The 25497-nt window shown below is 40.5% G+C and overlaps 1 protein-coding gene across 1 annotated transcript in view; it reads right to left on the minus strand.

Annotated features, from left to right (window-relative positions):
* LOC116429300 (uncharacterized) overlaps nucleotides 1-10266 on the minus strand; it is a 40483-nt gene extending 30217 nt beyond the window's left edge. Inside the window, exons 1-4 of the mRNA XM_031982083.2 lie at nucleotides 9588-10266; nucleotides 4576-4893; nucleotides 3988-4212; nucleotides 2227-2447 (exon numbers count right to left, since the gene is read on the minus strand). Of these exons, the coding sequence (XP_031837943.1) occupies nucleotides 2227-2447; nucleotides 3988-4212; nucleotides 4576-4893; nucleotides 9588-9594 (771 nt within the window). The 5' untranslated portion in view covers nucleotides 9595-10266. The remainder of the gene's footprint in view (nucleotides 1-2226; nucleotides 2448-3987; nucleotides 4213-4575; nucleotides 4894-9587) is intronic.
* Between the last annotated feature and the right edge of the window lie 15231 nt (nucleotides 10267-25497).

A 25497-nucleotide genomic window follows, 5' to 3' on the forward strand; every position in this document is an offset into this window, starting at 1 on the left:
TACCAATTCCCAGTCACTCGTAATCAAAAATCCAATGAACAAAGATCCAATAAATGAACCGTTAACAGTTTAAATCCCCAAAGAATATCCGGCAGCTACGAATCTCCTAAATAACCGAAGCGAGGCAACAAAGGCCCGACTTTCACACGAGAATCCCAGGAAACGACGGACGATCGGCGCGGTATCACTTTCACGCGCAGAAAACGCTGCGAAGTGGCGATTGCCCAGTTTCCGTGATCCAGTGTCGGTTCGGATCGAGCCGGACCGATAACGATTTCGTGGGACCGGCGGAAGGGGACGTGGAGGGGTCTCTCCTGGTTCCCGGACAAGGGGGAGCCGGGAGGAAGGGGGTTGGCAGAGCTTTTGTCGGCCGGAATCAGGATCGCGTATGACGCGCGTGTGCCCCAGATATCCTAATATGTCCACTGGCTGTTACGTGTCGCGCGTAAAACTGCGGCCGGGCAAGTTTCTACTTCCATTCAATCAGCCGTAATTGCACCGCCGCCTTTTGTCGAGTTCCGACATTCGTCAAACGCTTGACCCCCTTCTTCTCCGACGCTCCGCCGCGATACACTTTAGGGCACTTGCGCCACCGAGTTGCACGCCCGGCATCGCGTGACTCCGGAGGATTTCACCTCTGCGTATGCAAATGCACGAGGCGCTATGGGACTCGCCGGGTCCCACGGAGAGAATTCCGCTCTTTCCGCGAGACGAGACCGCCGGGGCCTTTTGCCACCCCCTTGACACGTTGCGGTCGGTCGAGTATACTCTGTCTTTCTCGGTGTCCGGGTGTATTTACTAACTCCTTGTCTTGTAACAATGTGTCAGTGAAGATTTTCAACATGATTTAACACAGAATATGTCTAGAGTTTTTCTCCTTTTCCAAATTATCAATGACAAAGTAAGCGGATCGATTAGGGTTGAGAAAGAAATCATAGGGTAACGCAGCCTACTAAAGATTAAACGAGTGTTTGAAAAAATCGTAAACAGATACATTGTTACAGCAAATCCCTTATCAGGATTATATATCAACCCAAATAAATGCTTAGTAGTTATAATGTTAACATTTTGACTGCATTTTCTTGGTGGCCTATCGAACGAACCTGATTTTCTTGGATGTACGAGATGTATGAAAGACGAGTTTTAGGTTCTGTTTTGCCAACACATTGCGTATCGACTAATTCTCAGAAAATTTCACCAAGAAAGAAAATCTAGAATGACCTCTTAAATCGGAGTTAGCGCTCGAGTGCGTGGCTTCGAATTTATTTATTTATTACGGTCACAGACTACTAGTTCAGAGGTGTTGAACCGGAAATGAATACGAAACTAGTGCTCGCGAAACTCGTAAAGTAACGAAACGAACGGAAAGGCACAAATCCTGGATATTTATTTTAGACGGTTGGTCGATGTGATCGGTCAAGATTTCCCGGAGAGATATCCATATGGCGTTCCCCGAAAAACAATTCACCGACTTGCTACTTCACTGCTTCGCTCTATTTTACCGTAAAATTCTACGTGTTCTCCTTATCTTATCGTTGTTTCACCTTTTTTGAAGAATTCATATCTTTGTTATCAAATTGATAAAGAATTAAATCTGATTGAATTGTAGTTATTCGATTTGTAGGGAAATAAAGGACAAAAATTTCCAGTCGGATCAACTTCGATTATAGACGAGAACTAAGAATTAATTTTCAAGCAAGTTAGGCCAAGTGTTGGTTGAATCTTGACCAACGTTAATTAACTAACCCTTTGACGACGACTGTCGTTATATTGACAACAATGCACTGTTTTTTCCTTGTGATTAAAAGATCAATCTATCCTTTTTTCCTTGCAATTAAAAGATCAATCTATCGTTTTCTTTTCTAGTATTCTACAATTTTATCCATTTCCATTTCCATTTGTCTTCTCATGCAAGTGTCAACAATTCGAGTGCCAAGGGTCGCGCTTCTTTCGATTCAGTGCAGAAACTGAATGACGCTCTTCTATTTTTACACGAGAAGCTTGTAAACAGCGCGATCGTTTCATTTTTCCATTTCCGAGCAGGTAATAATGAAGATCGAAATAAATGATTAAAAGGGAGACAAATAAATAAAGTTAATTTGATTCTACGAACCGATAGATCGCGCCGCTTGGCACTCGAACGGTTAACAATTCGAAAAATCTCCGAAGATAGTTAAAGGAAGATCTAATGAGATATAACTAAACATCTAATTTTCGAACACTTACCTGGAAAGTTCTTTCCGACGAGGAGGGTGGCGTAAGTGGCGAGTGGTGATGCATCTGCCGGGTAACTACAGGTGTCACGGAAGGACTTCTCGATGATGGCACCCTGGTCTCCTTCGCCTCTCTCTCGCAAACCGTTCCCGGCGACCAGATTTTGCTTTTGCGTTCCGTGCTCGACGAAACGTCGCTGGGTTTCGTGCTCAGATTCAACGGCGCTTCTTCTTCTGAAACGTAAAAACATTTTCTCCGTGTGCCTCCGTTCGCTTAGATTTTTCGAAGATAAATCTAAAAACGCGTACATTTAATTTCAATCAATAACAATACTTTTCGTTAGAAATATTCATTATTTTCTGATGAAACATCACCGACGTTTTTTATGACTAGTATAAAGAAAAATCTTACTTGCGCTAACGATAAGAAATAGATCTGTTTGATTTCGATGTTTTATTGCATTGATGCGTTGTACAAAATGTAATGTTGGTTTTGAAATTTTATAATTTTATGTTGCATCGAACGGCGACTAAAAGTTGTCTCTTGAGGGCAAAAGGTTAAGAGTCAATAGATATTGCATTAACACACTTTTAATTACTTTCAGTTCTAAAACGATCTTTGCCTACAAAAATAAAGTTTACTATTGAAACAGATCAATTTTAACGATCACAGTACAGAATTCTTTTATGAATCCAGGTTAGAAATTATTAGATGCAGCAAAATTTTGTTTATTGTTCCATTTTCCTTGGAACAATCAGGAATGAGCACCTATACTAACTCACTTGTGATTTTCATGAACACACACGCATGTGCCACAGGTATTTTGTTATCAAAATACAAACGCAATTTTTTGTCGTAGATGATGCATAAAAAGGTTCGCCGCGAAATCGCTGCATATGAAATCGAAAAGTTGCGTCGCGGAATTGATATAAAATGGTTGTTTTTGAAATTACGGTTTTCTTGCTCGCACTGATACGCATTCAACTTGGCCGGTGATTATCAGGCGCCTGCGAATTACCAGCGAAACGAGATTATTCAACGCGAGTATGCGAACGATAGTATATCCGAAGCGTCATCGTGTATTTAGCTTAATTTGAATTATAAATCGAGTTAAAGTAAATATTATCGTGTACGCATTAAGCGCAGATAAATATTAATAGAAAAGATTAAGTAACACGTGTACGTACATAACGAATAGTTCAATGTTGCTCTAATACTTTCACTAGGATAAGTGATTATTCATTAGTTTACGTTAGTTTATTCGTTACAATTTACTTTTAGTTTACTACAATTATTTATCAAGTGAATATGCTTCAATCCTTTCCCTTTTTTCGTCAGACATATTCGTTATTTTCTAATGAAATATTAATGGCACTTTTCTAACTACTACTTCAACATTTAATTTACAATTACATTATACGAACTTCGCTATCGAATATCGAACATTGTAATTTCACTACATCAAATGATGACTAAGTCGCCTCTCAACCGTAAAGAGTGAATATATTAATAATATATAACTCTTTCAACGATGAGTTATTCATTTTTTCAGTTAAACATGTAATTCTTCTTTGCTTTGATTTCTCATTAAAATATACCCTAACTCATCTTGTGTTTGACGAGTGCGCACTTCATTTTTTGATTTTATTTCGAAAACGAAAGATTTTCAAACTAAATTCCACAGTTAACAGGTTAAAAAATTTTTCTTGGTAATCGTGTCGACATTTATGTGTCCAATGCACTTAATGATGTTCACGATAATTGACGTCTTACCGAATTTAGCTTTCTCCGGCGTGCATCCCCGGGGTGAACCAGGTCTGGACGGGCTGAGGGGTTCCAGATGAATGGTAGGCGAAGAATTTGTAACTGGAGTGGTTTGCTGGGTGGGAATTCTCGGCGGTGGAAGCAGAGAATGGGGTAGCAGGAGACTGACATGCCGAGCCCACCAGGTAGCCCCCGTCGAACCATAGCCCCCGTACATTAGACCGCACCGTAGCTCTGAAAACCCAACAAATTTCGCTTTATTCTAAACACTTTATTCGTATATCTCTAGTCTTCGTTAATTCGAGCAGATGTAATAAAACAGCAACACAAAGTTTCATTTAAAATACTAAATATTCGACTTCATACTTTTGCTGTATTAAATCAAGTGGTGATTTAAATTGAAATCAAAGGGTTAATGGTTTCTTATCATAGTTCTCGAGTTACACTGTTATTTAGTTATTCGTGTTATCGGATACTTTGATACGACATCAGTTTCCTTCGTGAGATCGTCTTCAAGCATTTCGGAAGATCCGGTGATCGGTAACCACCATGGCTGTCGACGTGTTAACGGCAGTTCGTGGTATGTAATTACGTTACCTCTTGTCGCGGTGGTGGTTGTCGGCGGCAGGGTTTGAAGTCTCGACTCCGGGTTGTACGTCGAGACGAGAGTGAAAGCACTGAATCGGTCCGATGCCGGCTGATTGATACCAGGCGAGCAGATCGAAGAAGGATTCGAGGACGTCGCGGTGTTCGTGCCGTTTCCTGTCGCGCCGGGGCTCCAAGGCGAGGGCGGCAGTGTCACGCTGGGGCTGATAGGCGGCGAAAGTGTAGCAGGGGGTGACAACGCGCCCGCCGGAACTCCGACTCCGGTACAGTGAAGTTCTGGTTTCACGTACCAAGTCCGCGGCACCGCTTCTAATCACACAAAACCACCACTAATATATATACTGTGCTTCATTGTATAGGGGTGGGTTGTTAAATTTCAAGGGAAAAATAATTGTAACCCGTTAGGTTGTAATGTTGCGTTAGACAGTGAAGATGTTGAGTATAATTTGAGGTTAATGTAGGTAATAGGGGTTGATTAGCGAATTTTAAAGGAAAAAGTTAGTTTAATCCCTTAGGTTGTAATATAGCGTTAGACAGTGGAGATGTTGAGTAGAATTTGAGGTTAATGTAGGTAATAGGGGTTGATTATCGAATTTTAAAGGAAAAAGTCACTTTAATCCCTCAGGTTGTAATATTGTGTTAGACAATGAAGATGTTCAGTAGAATTTGAAGTTAATGTAGGTAATAGGGGTTGATTACCGAATTTTAAAGGAAAAAATCATTTTAATCCCTTAGGTTGTAATATTGTGTTAGACAATGAAGATGTTTAGTAGAATTTTATCAAGTCAATGTGGTAATAGGGGTGAGTTGCCAAATTTGAATAGAAAAATAGTTTTAACACCCTAGGTTACAATATTGCATTAGACAGTGAAAGTATTAACTAGAATCTAATAAGAATGATCGTACGAATGGTACATTATTGTACCGATGAAATGGAATATTTCATTATAAATCATAAAGTAGTTTGGTTTCTCTTATTACACAGATAAGTGGGTGTATCAAGGTTTAACACGTAGAATCACTTTTTCATTTGGCTAATTATTAACGATAAGGTATCTGGTAAGTATACACAGGCTACGCATACTTATGCAAATGCCCACCAACGTGTTTTCAAAGTCTAATTCATAACAATGCATAAACATTATTTCCATCGTTTAAGGTTTTACTTGCTACAAGATTACAGCATTTGCTGTTTAGCAACAATGTTCTTATTTCAGTTCTAATGTCACGAAATCCTCTTCAATTTCAATCTTTACTTTTCTCCTTTCTCGTGAATACTCATCTACTTCTCTTAATATTTTCTCGATATTGATTCAGAATAATTGAAATGGATGACCCTCGATAGTTGTGGCAGACGGAAATAAGTACTTACATATTCAGAGCGCACAAAGTAATTATTTGCGTAAAAATAGAAGGCTATACAATGCAAAAACATTACCCTTACCCTCAATATTCCAAGATATTCAAACTCCACTCAACATTGTTGTTTAAGTACTTCTTCTTTAGACTAAGCATACTAGAAATACAATTCTTCATTCACTAAATGTTAAACAATCAAATTTCCTTGGCAATCGTTGACAAAAATGTTAAAGTAAGGAATCAAACGAATATATACCCCTACTAAAAAATCTTCATCCCTCTATAGGTGTAAATTTTTACTTAAATAATAATTATTAAATAATTACTATAAATAAATTTATTAAATTTTTCATAAATAAAATATTGGGATTAATAAATACTAATTCAAATTAAAATATTAAAAATTTATACGTGAAATAATTATATATTATGAAACTTAAGAATGATAGTTTCAACTTTCGAACATTCTAGAATGTAACAAATGAATTCGAATAAACAAAACATACAATTAACAATCGTCGAATAATAAACTTCGATATTTCTAACGTTTTTCTCTCTCTGGACTATAACGAGCATGATCAAACATTTTCGAGCGACACAGATTACAATCTGCACCAGGGTGTTTTGTATTTAAAATCGAGCGTCGGTTTATACATTATTCCAGCGAGTCACAGATAGTCGCAGCTATCAGATTTATAGAAAAAATCACAAACGCGGTTTCCCCTGTCCCGCGGACAGTAACACTGTGAATTATATATACGCCTGTATCGTAAAACACGCGCGCGTGCGCTCGTCCAAGGCACATCGGGTTTCATCTGATCGTGCTACGTTGGAACAGGTGTAATTGTTCGCTGGGCTTCGTTGGAATAAATATAATTTAATGAGTTATCAACGGACGGCGGATATTTAATGCAAAACCAGCATTTCCACGAACAGATTTCGGCGTACAAAGATCAAGCGGAAAATAGAAACTGATTTCCTTTAAGAATAATAAATTCAAGAATGAAATAATAGTATTCTTAAATTATGAATCCATTTCTTGATATTCTATGCACTCGTATTTGTCATAAATCCATGGAACGAATATAATGATAAAATTGAAATCAACGGTGCTAAACTTTAATTACAAACGGCACGGCATTCGCTTGCGTTTCGACAAGTATTTCAGTATTGAGATTAGACTAATTCAAAATCTCGAAATCGAGAGGCGAGATTGTAATAAAATTGAAATTAACAGTGCTAACAGTTATGCGACGTTATGGTTAGACTGGATTTCTCTGCGTTTAAGGGAAATTTGGAAGTACGTTTCATAGAATGCCCGCGACACGAAATATAGAAAATATCGAAAGCGTAGTGCTTTTCGTAACATTTCTCAGGAAAAACCATTTTCATTGTAATTCTGCTTTTCTAATTACATTCTTGAAAATTCGAATTTGCATAAAGATCCGCAGTCTAGTTATAGGTTTCAGTTCTGTCCGGTTTGGTGATTAACGCGACCCAATGTTGCTAGGAAAAATGCAAATAGTCGCGCCGAAGGCTTTCTGGCAACAGATAACGAATAACGAGCGTACTTGCGCATATGCATGCGCGTAAGTAAGTACGTGGCCAATAATCGTGGCCCGATGTTTGAATAAATCTGTAATGCGATTTGCAAACACGGCCACGTAAAATATACGTGTAAGTCGGTATACCCGCTTAGCATAGATAGCGGAACATAATGCCCGAGTTTGATGTCAATCACCGACCGTTATTTATCGCCGGGTTTAACGTCGTTCGCATTTGTTATGCGAAATATTGCTGTTTCCATTTTTTTTTCCTCGCTTCGCCTTCTCGCCGTTTCGCGTACGAAGACGCGTTCGAGTGAACGCTAACCGGAACATTGGAAAACTTGGATTAATTTCATTCGAAGCGAAACGTCAACGTTCTTTACACGATAAATTTTGGAGAATCATACCTTATTTTTCAAATTTCTTAATAGTTTTCTCACATATTTTGATACAGAGGGAATAATTATACTGTAAGCATCAGAACTTCATAGAAATTTCGAAGTAGGAACTAATATACGCTAAATTTTGAAGAATCATACCCTATTTTCAAATTTCTTAACAGCTTTCTCATAAATTTCGATGCAAAGGGAATTACATTATATTGTTAACATCAGAACTTCATAGAAATTTCGAAGTAGGAACTAATATACCCTAAATTTTTAAGAATCATACCTTATTTTTCACATTTCTTAATAGCTTCCTCATAAATTTCGATACAGAGGGAATAATTATATTGTTAACATCAGAACTTTATAGAAATTTTGAAGGAACTAATATTTCCATGGTAAATCAGTCGCTTCCGAACGAAAGATAAACCGAGTATCGAAATATCGAAATATCGTACGCTTCTGCAGTTACTTAGATTAGCCTCGTTCGAGACACCGAGTATAAATTCATGTGTTATCAATGTTTTGAAACAACGGAGAGATTTTAATATTGATCCAACGACACACGTTGTATGTCAGTTAATTATGGAAGCGGTATGCGAGAGACGTTCCGAACCGGCCGGCCGGAGAGGACGCGGCGGCGAACGGTCGATTAAAAAATGTGTAAACAAGTGTCGACACAAATGACTGTCAGTCGTCTTCCGGCGAACGCAACGTTCCAAAGATTTCTCGTCGATAACGGGGACAGCTGTCCGTTAAAATCTGAAACCGCGGAACAGACTCTCCGAACACCTTCCGCACGAGCTGATCGAACAGGAAATTTCGATCGATGCTTGGTACCGTTTTCGGGGAGGCGCGGCACAACAGGAGTCGACGAGTTGCGCGAAACCGGCGCACTTTTGAATGTCCTGCTTTTCTTTTCTTTTTTTCCCTTTCGTTATGAATACCAGTACGCAAATAGTGGTTATGCAAATGCGAACATAGATAGAGTGCTAAAGAATAGAACAGAATTGTAACTTATTTCACTTCGATGTTGTGAAAGTCTTACCGGTGGCGTCATTGGTTTTAGTTTCTGTTTGAAATAAAGATTTCTCGAGTAGAACGAGTAGCATGGATTTCAGAATATCTTTGAAATAGAATTTGAATTCAGTTTTTAGGTAGATTATTAGATGTTTATGAGATGGAGTCAAATTTGTGATTGTAAATATATCATTCGTTCTCTAATGAACATCTTTGCAACAGATTCATTTAGGAAGTGAGTTAAACTTTCTTTTGAGTTCGATCAGGAAATAATTGTAGGTAGATATCAAAAATTCACACATTCTATACGGAAGTAAAGCTTTACAATTATTCTCTTACTGAACAAATAAGTGAAAAATTTATTAAACTCGACGCAATTAGCTTGCAGGAGGTACCAATCGAAATCTTAGCAAAAACCAAGAAGCTTCTTCTATCGCATTGTAACTGAAGTAACCTTTGAAAACAAAAGCCTATAAACTATGAATCTCCTTTCAGTAAACCTTCAACCTTACAATTATCAAAACTGGAAATATTCCCCTAAAATTCAACCTTCAAACACACGTTCAAGACCAAAAATGAAAACCAAAACCTCTGTCGCAATTCCCATCATTCGTCCTCCCAGCATGTACCCCTCTTTCGAAACCACCCCAATTCAAATCCCAAGCAAAAGCAGAAATCCCAGGTAACTCACCGCACATTGCGTTCAACTGGTAGATCGACTGAATCCTTAAATCTTGCGACAGCTCATGGAGAGGAACCTTAACCGCACCGTAAGTCCCGTTGCCGGCACTAGATCCGCAAGTGTCCTACCAACGTCGAGCACGCGCACAGATTTCTTATCACAACCGACGCAGATTACACAGCCGCTACTGTCCGAACTCCGAAAGCCAGCCGAGGATCGAACCTCCGAGAAGTGTCCTCGCTCGAGTCGAATCTCGTGCGTTTCTCCACGTGGTTGGAGCCAAGGTCGCGGGCAACCTTGGTCCTGGCGCACGTGTCGAAAACCCGTTCGGTTCGTTGCTCCGGAGGTGATCGAGGTGTGAGGTGATTATTTCTTCGCACCTCTCTATCCTCTGTGTCCCCGAAGCAGGCCAGGACAATTAGCGGGTCTGACGGACTCGCGGGATCGGCGGGACCTCGGAGGATCCGGCGGTTCTCGAAGAGGGCGAAGGAAGAAGCGGCGGCGAGCGTGCAACGGCAGCGGGGCGAGCTGACAGCTGTCCGGCGTTGGATCCGCAGGAAGAGATACTCTCTCGGAGTGTCCTGTCTAAGAGCAGGACCCTGACTGACCTCCGTCTGGCCGAGGAGGGTAGACGCACGGTCTCGCGTGGAGCGCGCGTCGCAGTCTGTCGGTAGCCCGGCCGCCGGTTTCTCTCTTCTCACCTGCGGGCCTCCAGCTCACCTCTCTAGCTCGAGCGTCTCCGGTACCTGCAGGCCACGCCCACCGAGCCTCACACGCGACCACACTTCGGGCCACGTGAAGCGCCGCGCTGGTGGGGCGACGCGCTTCACCCCTGCCTTGCCTTCCGCTTTGCTCATCGGGAAATGAGGCTCGCTGTCTTCGTCTTCCCCTTTGCCTTCCCCACGCAACAAACTCTTTAGGTCCCTCGCACCAGCTTCCCCGTGCTTCTGTTCCTCTTCAGATTCTCCACACTTTTTCTTCTCAGCTTCCCCATACTTCCGTTCTTGTTTTTCTTCTGCTACCTCACACTTCTTCTTCTTCCCCGTGCTTTTCTGTTCTTGTTCTTCTTCTTTTTATGCTTCAGATTCTCCGCACTTTTTCTTCTTCTCAGCTTCACCTCGCACTTCTTCAGCTTACCCATACTACTGGTCTTGTTCCTCTTTAGTTACCTCACACTTCTTCTTCTTCAGCTTACCCTTACTTCTGTTCTTGTTTTTTTTCTGCAGTTACTCTACATATCTTTTGCTTCAGATTCTCCGCACTTTTTCTTCTTCTCAGCTTCACCTCACACTTCTTCGGCTTACCCGTACTGCTGTTCTTGCTTTTTTTCTTCAGTTATCTCACACTTTCTCTTCTTCAGCTTCCCCATACTTCCGTTCCTCTTCAGATTCTCCGCACTTTTTCTTCTTCTCACCTTCACCTCACACTTCTTCTTCAGCTTCCCCATATTTTGTTCTTGATTTTTTTCTTCAGCTACCTCGCACTTTCTCTTCTTCAGCTTCCCCATACTTCTGTTCCTCTTCAGATTCTCCGCACTTTTTCTTCTTCTTCGGCTTCCCCATGCTTCTGCTCTTGTTTTTCTCCTTCGGTTACTCCACACATCTTCTTCAGATTCTCCATACTTTTTCTTCCCCTTGAGCTTCGCCGCGCCTCTTCTTGTTTTTCAGTTTCTTTTCTTAATTATGGATTTTTTTCGCCTCTCGGTTTAGTCCCGGGCGAATCCAGAGCGGATTTATCTGACTTCTTTATCATCGGTCTCTTGGTCCTTTTGCGCTTCCTCCTGTGGTTTCAAATTTTCCTCGCACCCTGGTTCCATGCTTCGTGAATACAGAGTGAGGGTAGCTGTTTTCTTCTTTTGGTTTCCGCCCCATATTTTCAGACTTTTGCCTCCAATTATAAATTTTGTTTGCTATCAGATTAAACTTTTTTTGAATATAAACTACATGCATGCAAATGTATCATCTTCTTCTTCATGGGCTTCTTCTCCTTCTCTGCTTCTTCTCTTGAGTATGAAGTTTCGTTGCCTGCAGGTTTAATCTCCGCGAATGTAGAGTAAATGTATTTATCTTCTTCTTCATCGGCTAGATAATTCTCCTTTTACTTGATGCATTGAACTCACCGTTAGCTACCATCGCTACGACTACCAACTAGAATAAACATCTTCAAAAAATAACATTTGCATTTGCAATGCAATACTTTCGCAGACAATGGACTCGAAAGCTCAACACCTTATTTGGAATTCTGAGGTGCTTATAGATTCGATCTATAACACAGGCCACCTCTTGCTTCAGACGCCATTGCACATCGACAATGAAGCATCAAGAAACTTTAGAGACATTGTTTCCCATAAATCCGGAAAATCATGTTTACAGCATTCCATTCGTCAGTAGTTTAAATAATCGCAGAACGAATTCATTGACACTTTCACGTCCGGTGACACCAACGTGGTGCCATTTGCGCCCTGTTTATTATTTGCGGTGACCTCAATGTGGTGCCATTGGAAATTTCACGTATTATTAAATACACGTATTAATGTAATGAATTTTATATTTCATATTTGTACATTTTAATGAACAACTTTGCAAAAAGTTCCGACGACAGAGAAGAAAATTTTTGTGAACCGTACGGACGTGAAAGTGTTAAGGACCAGCAACCTTTCCACCCTTCATCTACTCATCCCTCTCATCCTATCATCCAACCCACAAACGCACCCGAAGCTATATCACGCGACGCAAGAATACCGGTTCGATTTCCCAGGGGTCATTATCGGATCGTTAAAAAGCTCCCGGTCGATCTTATCAAAATGAAAAAAAAAAGCCGATGAGTCGATGGAACTCCGAACAGGTAGCAAAACTGATTGCAGCCGTTAAGGGCGTAAAATGGCGAACAATTGGCGAACGATAGATAAGAAAATCGCCGATGCGCTGATCGCGAGCGTGTTTCGAGCGATAAGCTCTGATAGGAAAGCGGTTGATAGAAAGAGAAAGAGGGTGAATGGAGGGGAGTCAGAGGGGGAGAGAGAAAGAGGGACGATTCTGTGAGGCCAATAGGCAGCCGAGATGGGCAATGTGAGAGAGGTGTGCGCGCGCATACTAGCGCCGCGAGTAGATTTGATTCGGCGCGAGCGCCGCGGGGTAGGAGAGACGTCACTGCGTCTGCGCTAACCGGACACGTTCTATTGGGCCGCCTTCCTAGAATCGGATCCACCTTCGATGGGATCCGGTGAATCGTCCTAGTCGGATCTAGATTAGGTGGGCACCAATCGGTGACCTTGAAGCCATCCATAGCCGCCGTCGACGCGTCGTAAATATCCGTTGAATGGGAGCCCGGCCGAACTGTCGCGACTCTACAACCGACTTCGTTCCAATGTAGGTCAGGACCATAGGCGCGTAAGCGGTCCTTCGCGCTTCGCGCGGCACGCGCGATGGATGGGATCTTCTTTCTTTTTTAATTGGAGCGGTTCGAACCTTTGACGAATTACGTAGTACTTGAGGATACGGATTACAAATTTGAATGAGTCTATGGGATGCAGCTCTTGACACTTTTTTAAAAATATTTTTTGTTTTTTTTTCTTTTTTCTTAATTGGGGCAGTTCGAACCTTCGACGAATAACGTAGTATTCGGGGATATGGATTGAAAATTTGAATGAGTCTATTGCATGGAGCTCTTAACACTTTTTTAGAAATATTTTTTTGTTTTTTTTTTTATTAGAAAAGTTTGAATCTTTAACCCCTTGCCCTACAACAACGAGTGAGACTCGTGGTGAAGATTTTCAACATGATGCAACAAATATATATTACTCAGTTCATTCGAATTCAAAGTAAATATTATTTCTCTGTAATCAACTATTATACTTAAAAGGAAATATAGGCATAACATATGCTTAGAATTTTTCTCTTTTTCTAATAAATTATTGATGACAAAGTAGACGTATCAACAGTATCGTTGCATTGGTTGCAAATTGTAGTTACTAGATGGAGATTTTTAAACTTTTCTTTTTCTTTATTGAAGGAAAAAAAGTCATCCGATTATCCGAGTTCCTAAAGACTTCAAAATTATATAAATAAATTAACAAATATCCAATGTAATAATCTAAAGTACATTAAGTACTGAATTTAGACACCTTATAGACTAGCAATAATAAACACATTTGAATTTTCAAGCTCATCTTGCCATTTTAAACATGAAATCCCGAATAACGTATTTTAGACTCTCAACAAATTCGTTGCGTTCACTTCGATTCTAACGCATGCTGGCAGCAAACAGTTTGAAACGATTGAAGATGTATTATGGATAATATAGACGATCACTATGTTCATTTCTACAACAACCTAACAAACACGACAACCATTCTCCGATCCGATTCGTTTCGGTCTATCCTGTAAAAGATTAATCTCACTCGAGCAATATCACATCCCCGGATCATTTTACTCAATTAACGTTTCTGCTTTTTTTCATTTCGTATCTGCAATCTTTAACCTTCGTGGACAATTTCTCCGATGGGAAAACGCGATACGAGTTTTAACGAACGTAATTTCTTTTTATCAGTAGTTGCGCAAAGTGGCCGTTACGTAATTCAAGTGCAACGAGTGGCTGTTAAGCTATCTAAATCCCATTAATCGCTTTTAGTCTGACATGACCAACTCAACGGAATAAAATTAGAATTTCACAAACAAGTTCTTAAAAAAGTGTTTACCTTAATCAAACTACGTATATTGAAACTATTGTTCAGTTCTCAACAGCAATCAACCCCATTCAATCCATCACCATCAAATATTCTCCACTTACCAAAATAAAACAATTCTCCAAGCACACTATACATTCGCTACAAAGGAAAAAAAATCCATATCCTCTCTGCAAACCGCATACAAGGACAACGGAAGCATCCTGAATCGAAACACTCTCGAAAGCAACGCTCGAGAAACGGCGTCGTTCATTCAACGAGTTTCGTAGGTGTGCCCTGGAAAGATTTAGCCGAGAATCAGTTCTCCGGCCGATACATAATGCAACGGAACAAACGGAAAGAAAAACGCCGAACGAGAGCAAACAAAAAGCAACGAGTGGCGAGAGGGAGGGCGAAGAAAAAAGAAGAGAAAAAGGGAGGCGAGAAGAAAGGGAAAAAATGGGTTATTACCGGAACACCGGGGTGCTTTTGTAGCGAGAATGCGTATCGCGGAATGTATTGAAAGCAGGTCCCGATGTCCTTAACCCACTCGTGGTCTCGCGTCTTGCGATAACGAGCTACCTGGTTACTTTGGATAAGTGAAACTTGCATAATTGGCCGGCGTAGCAGAGACGAGGAAAGAACTCGACCAGCAGGTAACTGCACCTGCGATGTTCCCAAGGTGCGCTCGGTTCGTTCGTGCGTGCGTGCGTGCGTGCGTGCGTGCGTGCGCTGGCTCGACCGGCCGCCGTGCCGGCTTGCTCAAACAAGTGTGCTTCCAATGAGACGATCCGGATCGTATCCGGAGGATCGCGGCACCGGCGTGCCGATCGTCGTTCCACGCTTCAACGAATCGACGGGCATCCCTCGCGGAACCAACGGAAGAAACGGACACGCGGAAGAGAGAATAACGGAAACTGATTAGGCGCGAGCGAAATTCGAGGATGCCTTTATGTAGGAAAGCTTGAGAATTTTGAATTTTTAGTCTACCTTATCCTTCGACGTTTCTTTTCCTTCCCGTCGTCTTCCGATCCTCCCCATCCTCTCGATCTTATTTACAGCCGGCGAACGTCGGACATGCGTCTTGACATTTTTGACACGTTGCGTGCCGGTATACCGACCCGTATGAATGGACGCGTCGAGATCCGACCGCGGACTATCCTGACATTTGGAAAGGATGTACGAAATCAGTTTCCTCGACCGGCCCGGGCGCCCTGGAACGGAAAGAGGAAAGAGCGCGTCAAGCTTTCAAAAAGTGTCTGCCTGCCTGCCTGCCTTCGCCGAACGCACTTGCTGCACGACGCGTACGCGCGTCATAACTTTGATATGCCGAACGTCCAGGTGTAAAGCGATCATTTTTCTCTCGGTAATTAGCATTTGTGATTGCTCTGGTATCGTGGCAAACACGAGATACGCATCGCATACGTTCTCTTACTTTTCGGGTTTGACGGGTCACTCAAATTTGTAATCGATAGCGCGAATGTGAATGCGATTTTCGAAAATATTCGAGTGCGACTGTGTGTGTATATTCGTTTGGAAAATTTCTCGCCTGCGAGGATTTACCTTTGGATTGTTGGGTGTTTATTAATTGACGAACTATACAAAAAATTGTATGTAAGCGAAAAGTGATCGAATAATTAAAATTTTCGTGTAATTCTTCATTTGACATCGTGAACGGTGAGGTATATAAAAATGATTAGAACAATATCATTCTACACTGTTTAAGCTAACGTGAACAGTTTTTAAAATATTTTTTATCTCTTTTCGTTTGTTATTACGAATAAATATTGGTTGAATCGGTTTTGTACCACCTTTTTCACGATATTGTTTTGTATATATAAATATTCAATTCTATGTATAAACAAACAAAGATTATATAAATAAATAAAGATTATACAAATAAAATATATCTATATAGATTAACTGAATAAACTTTAAACAATGTCAGGACCAACTTTATGCCATTGCTTGACAATTTTCTTCCATAACTCATCAATAGATGACTTCATATGAATCTCATACCTACAATTTCCATCAAAAATAATTTCAATCATTGAATCACTTTCGCTACTTACCGCAATTGAAGCAATTCATCTACCGTGCAACCCGATTATCCACTGTAGAAAGCAAATTTAACTTCCCAATTTATCATTTCGCCTTACTTGTAACATAGTTGCCGAAACAGGAAAAGGAACAAGAAGGCGGCCATTGAGTCATTGCGCCGTGAAAACGGTTATACAATCGTCGATTGAAATGCGCATAAAAATCAGTCCCATTAAGACAAAATTCCTGTATCGTCGCAGCTAAATCACACCGTGTAAAATGTTCGGTATAATGCGACGATCGGTACAAGTGTTCTTGCAACATAGTCAGCGCAGAATATTCGTGCAGGGTACTTTATATAGTTACGCGAGGTAAATGATACTTCTTACGGGCGTGCAATCGCATAAGGAATTGACTCGGGCCAAAGCTTTTAATCTGTCGCCGAGATACAGGGATCGTTACGAAACGGTGCTTAAAATGCAGGTGCAAAGAAGAATACCTAATAGCGAGTGCAGCTTGAGGGGTGTGAGGTTCAGCAGTAAAAGGAATAATTAACGAGTACGAACAATTATCACGGAACAGCTTGCGCCCGCGATCACGATCGGGCAAACTCGCTGCCATTACTTTAATTTAATTACTTTTCTTCCGATCGTTTACTCAGAGAAATTCATCTCACTTTTTTCACCGGCGTTTAATTGTATCGTGTAAACGCGTACACCGAGCTCGGCGCGTCCTGCACGCCGGAGGAATGATTTGTTTTGTAACACACCCGTTTACGATGTTATCGGCTACTGGCGAAGCAATGAAGGACTATGCCCTATGATTACCTTCATAGTATATTATAGATAATTATCCCTTTACCCTCGAGTGGCGACTCGCAGTCGCCATTTCATTTGACATAATAACGTCGTAAAGTTCGATATACAATATAATATTACGTCTGATGTGATTTAATTGCATACGTATAACGCAATTATAATATGTTATTATAATATGTTAATAACATATTATTAGAATATATGTATTACAAATGTTACATGTATTATCAACATTATAAACGTTACGAGTATATTGAGTTACGAATATTACATATTGCAATGAACACACAATTTCGAAACGTTTCCTTCGAGAATTATGAATATATATCTAGCGAAAAGAGTTTCGAGTGTAGTGTTATATTAGCTATCCTGTTATTGCATTATATTGCACTCGAAAGTTTTTCACTGGAAATATTTAAAGTTTTTTTTAATTTAGATAATTCACAGATAAATCGAGCGACAAAGTAATTTTATTTAAATATCTCTAAACAAAGTTTCATTTAAAACACTAAATATTCAATTTTATAGTTTTGCTGTATCAAATCAAGTGGTGACTGAGAGTCATAGTATACTGTGTTACATAAGTATTACGTTATAAATTCAATTCAATTCAATTTAAAGAGAAACGTTCACTTTCGGTGATTTTGTTGCAAGAAATTCGAAATATCAGGAAAATGTTCGAGTTTCCTTTAAGAGTTTGTATTTAATTAAATGAGGAGGTACCGAATTAATTTCCTTATCTAACATTATCATCATAATTATATTTACAATGTATATTCGCGGAAACATAATTAACGCGATAATGCTCACTTCCGTTCCAGCTGCGACGCGGTGAACGGCCGCCAAAAGTAGGTGTGCGAAAGCCAATTAATGAGCAACCATAATCATCGGCGACCGAGCGGACAGATCCGGGCTGACATTGGGATCGCGTGGTGCGCGCGTTGCGGTTGCTTCCTGTTAGTCCCGCAGATACTCGGAAATCTCTTGGAACTTGGACCCGCTTCTTTCTCCGCCTGTAGCGTAGTCATCGTGTATTCATACCGTTTCGTGATATCAGTCTGCTACGTGTAATTTCGATCGACTCATCTCCATCGATTGCGTTTCATATTTGCCCTCGATACATCTAAATTCTGTATTTGTCAGGGAATTGTAATTTCTTCAACACAAGTGTATCTAAGTCATTAATAATTAATCAATTCGATTAATACTTTGGCAGTGCAGTAAATAGCTTTACTGAAATTTGAGGTAATTTTTAATTACTACCGTAATAAAAGAAAGACATCTGTTTCTATATGGTTACTACAAATTCTCTAATTATTCCACAAAAATTTCAATTCGCATTCAGCAATGACAAATATTCCAATTTCACGCTACAAGCATGGTATAGACTAATTGCTAAGGTTAAATAAACTCCGATAAAATTTTATATAAGTACTTTTCTTCCGAACATTCGTTACGTCCAAACGAAATTACCCACATTAACCCCTTGGCTTATGATATATTTCAATATTTAATTAGTTTCAAAGAACATCGTCTGTATCTCATCGAATATTGAATATTTCTAGTGAGAAACTTTCGAGCGCAAAGGGTTAACAGGTGTTATAGTTGAACTGTCGAAGCGGCGTTTATTCGTTAACAGGCTCGTTAGTCGGCACACTTGATTCGATCGTTCGATGCTGCGAAAGTGAGGAGAGACTCATAGACGGGGTGGGTTTATCAAAGAATGTAGCCGTCACGCACGGCCAAGAAGGCGCGTGCACGAGGGATGCGCCGAGCGGAACGTGCACCCGACGCGACGCGGCGAGTTCAGTCTAGCGCACCCGACTCCTTTTCCCCTTCGTTGGCTGGTAAGCAGATCGCCCATTGGCGTACCACCTAGCAGGTAGAAAATACGATACACTCTCGGCACTGGAATGCAACGAATCACCGCTGCCAACAAGAGCATTTCAACAATGTTGCACGCGAAGTATTATAAAACACCTGCTCGCTTTTTACAAGAGACTGCTATTTAGTTGAGAGTAATCTTCTCTGGTTTATTAACACATTGCGTGGTAACGAGAAATCTCGTTTTTATATGAAGACACTTAGCTATAACTTCGCTAATTACCACAGCGTTGAAGAAATACGAAATTTAATTCGAATTGATTATCTATTTAAAATACATGACGTTTTTCGATGTAAAGTGATATAAGTTGACAGTGAAAATTGCCATCACAATTCAGTTTTCTGAAAATTAGCTACGCAATGTGTTAACATGTTCACGCCGGCGTGTACCACCGGTGGAACACAGTAAGATTTCACATTAGACAGTGTTGGCTCATTAGACGGTGTGCAGCATCAAATATGTGGCTCGTCAAGTGGTTTGGTAATTTAGATAATATTGCCATATAGTTGAGAATTAATTCACTTATTGATCATTTCAATATTTTTATCAATTTTGAGAATTCAGTCGCCAAATGGGAAACAGTGGAAATTACAGCGCCGGTGTGAACGTGTTAATAATCTTCTCTAGTTTATTGTTTAAAAATATGTCATTTGCCAGTGGACGAAGATTCTTCGAAACGGATAAATTAAATTTAAGTTATTTGTGAATAAAGAATTATTAACATATTTATCAGATGATAGATAGATTGAATTTATTCGTCATATTTTAGTCGTTATCTTGAATAACTTTTGCTCAATGCTGTACATTGCTTTGTTATTAACTGAGTTTTTAAATGTGAATAAGAAATGATGAATAATGAATAATGTGTACCTCGAGTCACAAAGAAACGAATAACAATTAATTGCTACGTAGTCGTTACCGTTACTTAAATAAAGTTTCATTCGAATAATACCCAACATCATTGCCACCTGTCATTCCGTCCCACACGAAACTACCGAATTCTTATTCAACCGCCAGATGCCCGGATTAGAGGTTCCAAGAGATCCAATCGGCCTCGAACACGATACTTTCCATAACGTTTCACTACCCATCGACTATTTAATCTCTTTAATTCCCTTCTTATTCGGAATACCGCAAATCAAAGCGGTTGAGTTTCGATAAAAGTTTCATAAACGCGTTAACCCTAGATTTCAATTCGAATTTCTCGCCTCGTTTCTTTCACGAGGGAAGACATTTAACTTTGAATTTAGAAGAAAAATTTCTGATATATTTATAATACTATAAATCACCCCTCTATTAGCTTTTAATATTATAAAAAGGTGCACCTAATTAGTTACATCCAATTTCCAAGGAAAAATGGAAAGAAGCTTGACTAATGAATTTAAACATTCGTTACAATTTAACCCTCAGCACTCCAGATTATTTTGTAATCTATCAGCAACTGCAACTAATTATAATTATAAAAAATGCTATAAGATTTCTTCGATCTTTTATTTTCTTTAGTACAAAATTTGGATGTGGAAAATCTAATAATTTTAGGGTAGTTTCTTTAAGATTCATTAAAATATTTAATATTATGGTGCAATATTGGAGCCCACAGAGTTCAAAGGGTAAAACTATAAATTCATAGATTCCCAACCTGCAAAATAGTCGCAAGTTCGGAGAACATTATTTGCCAACAAATAAGAGAAAATGATTTCTAGAGATTTCCTTTTACGAACCGTTTAATCGGAGGGAAACGTTAAACAAAATGGCGCGAACTACGCCAATGATGGTCAGCACGTGACTACGGGGCACGCGCCGGCACGCGCCACATTTCTCACAGAAAACATGCTCCTCTCTTCCTCTCTCGCTCTTTCTCCCTCTCCCTCTTTCTCCCTCCTCGAATCACCCCCACTCCCGAGCTTCTACCTTCTCCTTGTTCTTACTCCCTTCAGCGCTGCCGATCCAAGCGCACGCGCAAGCCCTATCTCTCTCCCCTGCGCCGCGAAACCGTTCCCCTCTCTCTCCCTCTCGCGCCGACTGCGTTTCTCTTCAACCGAAATCTTCAATTTCTCTTTTCCCCTACCGCCCCCCTGATTCGCGGTTGTTACTTTCTTATCGCTTTCATCTATGATTCTCGATGGTCCTTTTGTAAGATTTGTTGCCGATCACCCGTCCCATTCGTTGAATAACAATTATATCGCGGGTACACTCTCGATAAAAAGTTCCCTTACTGCAGTTCTCCTTCGATACAGATGTTTCACGGACACCCTTTATACAGAAATATTGAAGTACAGACAATTCTACGATCTCGAGAAAATGGCACGGAATAGCGAAAGTATTTTAGTATCACCAACAGCTAGAAAAACTTATCGATTTTTGTAACCGACTGTTTCATGAATATTAATAAACAATTCAACGACAGCTTAATGTATTATCAGGGACACTGTATTCATTTTATACCGTATAAGTTCTCCTTCGATACAGATGTTTCACGAACACCCTTTATACAGAAATATTAAAGTACAGACAATTCTACGATCTCGAGAAAATGGCACGGAATAGCGAAAGTATTTTAGTCTCACCAACAGCTAGAAAAACTTATCGATTTTTGTAACCGACTGTTTCATGAATATTAATAAACAATTCAACGACAGCTTAATGTATTATCAGGGACACTGTATTCATTTCATACCGTATAATTGAACCCAATCTTCGATTCCGTTGGATTCAGCTTGGTTCCACTGGCACGTTGCAATAACAATTTGTAACGGCAGCGAAGTGGCGAGAATCATCGAGCAGATTCACATATTTCTGATAAGTTCTTTTTCGTCCCGGCCAGATTCTATTCCCTCGAGGAGCATCCGAAATCTTGGCCATTCGTAGCCCGGCCGCGCTATGCATTATTCAAAAGCGTCCGAGTCGGTGTGCCCGTGTGCGTGCTTTGGGTGGATGCACCGTCCGTGGCCGGTACATGTGTAGCCAGTGCGTTGCCGTTGACGTCATTGCACCGAAAAGATACGGGACACGGGGCACGCGTCCCTCCGCACGCCGAAGGGACACCGGATCGGCAGCTGCAACGATCCTCGTGCAACCACATGCTACACCCGCACACATACTGTGAATCCTCGGTGGCTTCGCGGGCATTGCCATCGCGTCGATTAAATGACGCCTTCCGCCATGTTCCCTGGCCAACCGTTTTCCGCCATTTTCACGGAATTTCATTGTCTCGTCGTTGCATATCATATTTTTTAACACTAGAACTACCGTGACAGTGGAAATAACTGGTTTCGATTTTTTTGTTCAGCAATTATTGATATCTTAGCACTCGATATTTGAAATGATGAAAATAAATAGTTTCATTTGAATACTCCGATGAATGTCTGAAGAAACTGAAAATAATCTATTGTTACAATTTTCATAGGAATTGTATATTAATTGTATTAAATACTCGGTAGTTCTAGTGTTAATGGAGTGCCTGTAATATTAAATATTTTTATGAATTTTAAGAAAACTACCTTAAGATTATTAGATCTTCCAAATGTACAAAGTTTGCACTGAGAAGGGAATTAAAGGTCTAAGAAATGTTATCACATTGTTAATTTTCAGTAGGACTACTATCAAAATTGGTAGGAGTTGCTGACATATCACAAAACTATATGGAGTGCTAAGGGTTAATATCTTAAAAGCATTGAATATTCGAAATAGTTTTGAAAATAGTTTCATTTCGGTACTATATTGAATGTCTGAAAAAACTGAGAATAATCTATTGTTACAATTTTTATGGGAATTGCATATTAATCATATTAAATGCTCGGTAGTTGTAGTGTTAACAGTCTCATACTTCTCTCAAAATTTCGAATTTTAAACGATTTTAGAAAATTATTTATCTTACATTATAGATTCTAGGTTCACATGTACTATAGTAAGTTATAAGAAAGTGTGTGCAACGCGGTAGAAAACAGATAAATGCAGATGATTTTTGAAAACGGACAAGAAGGCTCGATGGATCCGATGGAAAAACGAGTTTGTGGAAATACTCGTATGGTCCTTTGCCTCGTGACTTGGCACAAGAAGTCGTTAAGCCACTCTGTGAACATTTATGGGCCATTGATTTATTGGAGCGATGTTTATCAGCTTCAACAGCTGTTAAACATCTCTATTACGAAGAAGGTGGACTACATGACTCTAAAATGGATGATTAGCTACCCCAAATTAGGCGGCGGGTTTGTTTTAAGACAGGATTTTCGTGAATGACCGAGGAGAAAGTTCGGAGCCCAAGAATTTCATAAATTAGTAATACTTCTGGTTAATTAAAAAATGCTTCATATACACGTTATCAGTTTCTTTGTTTATCAATATTTCTTTTCCAATAATTCGGACGATGAACATTCGACAACCATGCAATAAAGTCAAATTCGTGTTTCATATTTCACAACAATTACTTACCAATGAAATCGTCCTTTTACTTTGAAAAACTGAAGACACTTTAATCATTATTTTAGCCTATGGACTTATACTGTGCCCACATCTGACGTCATGCGGATGATCTTATCTTTACTCGAAGACAGTTACCCGAGGCTGTGTCTATAGGTATAGATTACTTCCGGTTAAGGTGGCCCGTTCTCATTTAGATTGCCAAATGTCTATATTTTACATTGTTTTTTATATTATCATTTAACTATCCTTCTTTTATATATATATACATATATTAATAATATAATACTAATATAATAATGTTAATATAATAATAATAATAATAATAATAAATTTATTTTCATGGTTCGTAACACTTTATCCACCGAAAGCCTCTGTAGGCCAGTGTAACTTTGAAGTCACGTGTCAGTATATCGGCATCTTTTTGATCTATTTGATTTTGCAATCAGAATGGTGAATAAAATGAGGTAATCAGTTACGCGTTCCGTAAACCCAGCGTTAAAAAATTGTACCGTCTCTCCTGGACTTAGCCAGCCTACACGGTCTAAGGTAGATTCGAAATCGTGGCGTCCTGACCGGAGGGCGCTTAACCTGGCGACAACAGCAGCTGGTTCGAGCCGGTGTCACGGGCACGGGCGCGAGGAGCGCCTACGTCCGAAGAGGGCCTGGCAGGCGTGTGCGGCTCGCGCGAGCGCGCGCGCGCCCGTTCATCCCCTGCAGGGTGATTAAATGAAGCACCACGATTCACAAAGGAAACCAACCGTAAAACACTGTTGTGCCCCATCGCCCTACACCCAGTCCCGAAACTTTAACCGGCGACGAACGGTCCCGAGGGCCGGTCTACCTCGAAGCGCACCATGTTTTCAAGGGATTCCGCCGACTTGGATTATTATTAACCAACAGTTGCGTATGCCCACCGGACGACTCGCGAACAAAAGGGTGGACGGGTAACAATTTGGCCGGCGTATTTCGACGCTATAAATATCGCTCACCCCGGATTACGTTGACGACGCAGCGTTCCGCAGGTTTTCTTCCTCGAGCGTCGTAGGATATTTCGTCACGACATTATCGAACGGAAGGGAATTTATATATTTATGAGCGATACCGCGAACCGCGCTCGCGTTCGCCAATTATTACCAAGGGTGGTGTTCCTTCTGCGGAGTATTTTGAAAAACCGTTGGGGAGAAATGGGGATCGTCGAACTGCGGACTCACGTTTCCGAAGTTGCGATCGGCTTCGTTTCGTTGAAGTGATTTGTTTCGGAGGTTTTCGCGTAGGATCTGACAAATGTTTAATATAATTAAGATATGAAAATTATTCAAACAAATGGTATACTGTTTATATAAGCAATACAATCTTTCGAGCTGCGTTTATTAGAACTTCCATCATTCGCCGACCCTCTAACCCTAGAATTGCGAACCCATCCTCGAAGTCGTATAGGCACATAAATACCTGCATTCCCCATAAAGCAAAGAAGTTAATCGAATTTATTCATGCGAGCTTAGATGCCTTCAATATATTTCAGCGCTCGTTTACCTCGCGGTTCTTGCGGCCGGCAGCTAGCCGAGAAACACGGGCATCCCCATTCGATTCCGCAGATTACGGGATAATCTGTCCATCTAAATGACGGTGACGCGGCTATTTACGCGTTGCCTCGCGGACCAGCGTTGATACCATCGAAAAACGACGACGTTGATAACGAAAGGAAGACAGAGAGAGAAAGAGAGAGAGAGAGAGAGAGAGAGAGAGGAAGAAAGGGGAAAAAGGAAAGGAAAAAAGAAAGCGAACGAAGAACCGCGGAGTGTGTTTACTCGCTCTTCGACGATGCGATGGCCGGGGCAGAGGATCTTAATTGTCGCGGGCCACGTGAACGCGGCGGAAGTAAAACTGTCATGGCGGCGGGATCGTGTCGGGGTCTAAGTACCGCGCGGCGGCTCGCGAATTATTTATTTAATCGTTTTACTGCGAGACACCCGGGTTCCGCGGGGTTTCGAGTGTGGCGTCTTTATTGTCGGTTCGCGCGGCGATAGCGAGAACCCGCCTTTATTACCGTTAGAAACGTCGAGGTCAGAGCCGACCGCAGGCGGATGA

This window comes from Nomia melanderi, chromosome 3 (assembly GCF_051020985.1).
Source record: "Nomia melanderi isolate GNS246 chromosome 3, iyNomMela1, whole genome shotgun sequence".
In the NCBI taxonomy this organism is placed as follows: Eukaryota; Metazoa; Arthropoda; class Insecta; order Hymenoptera; family Halictidae; genus Nomia; species Nomia melanderi.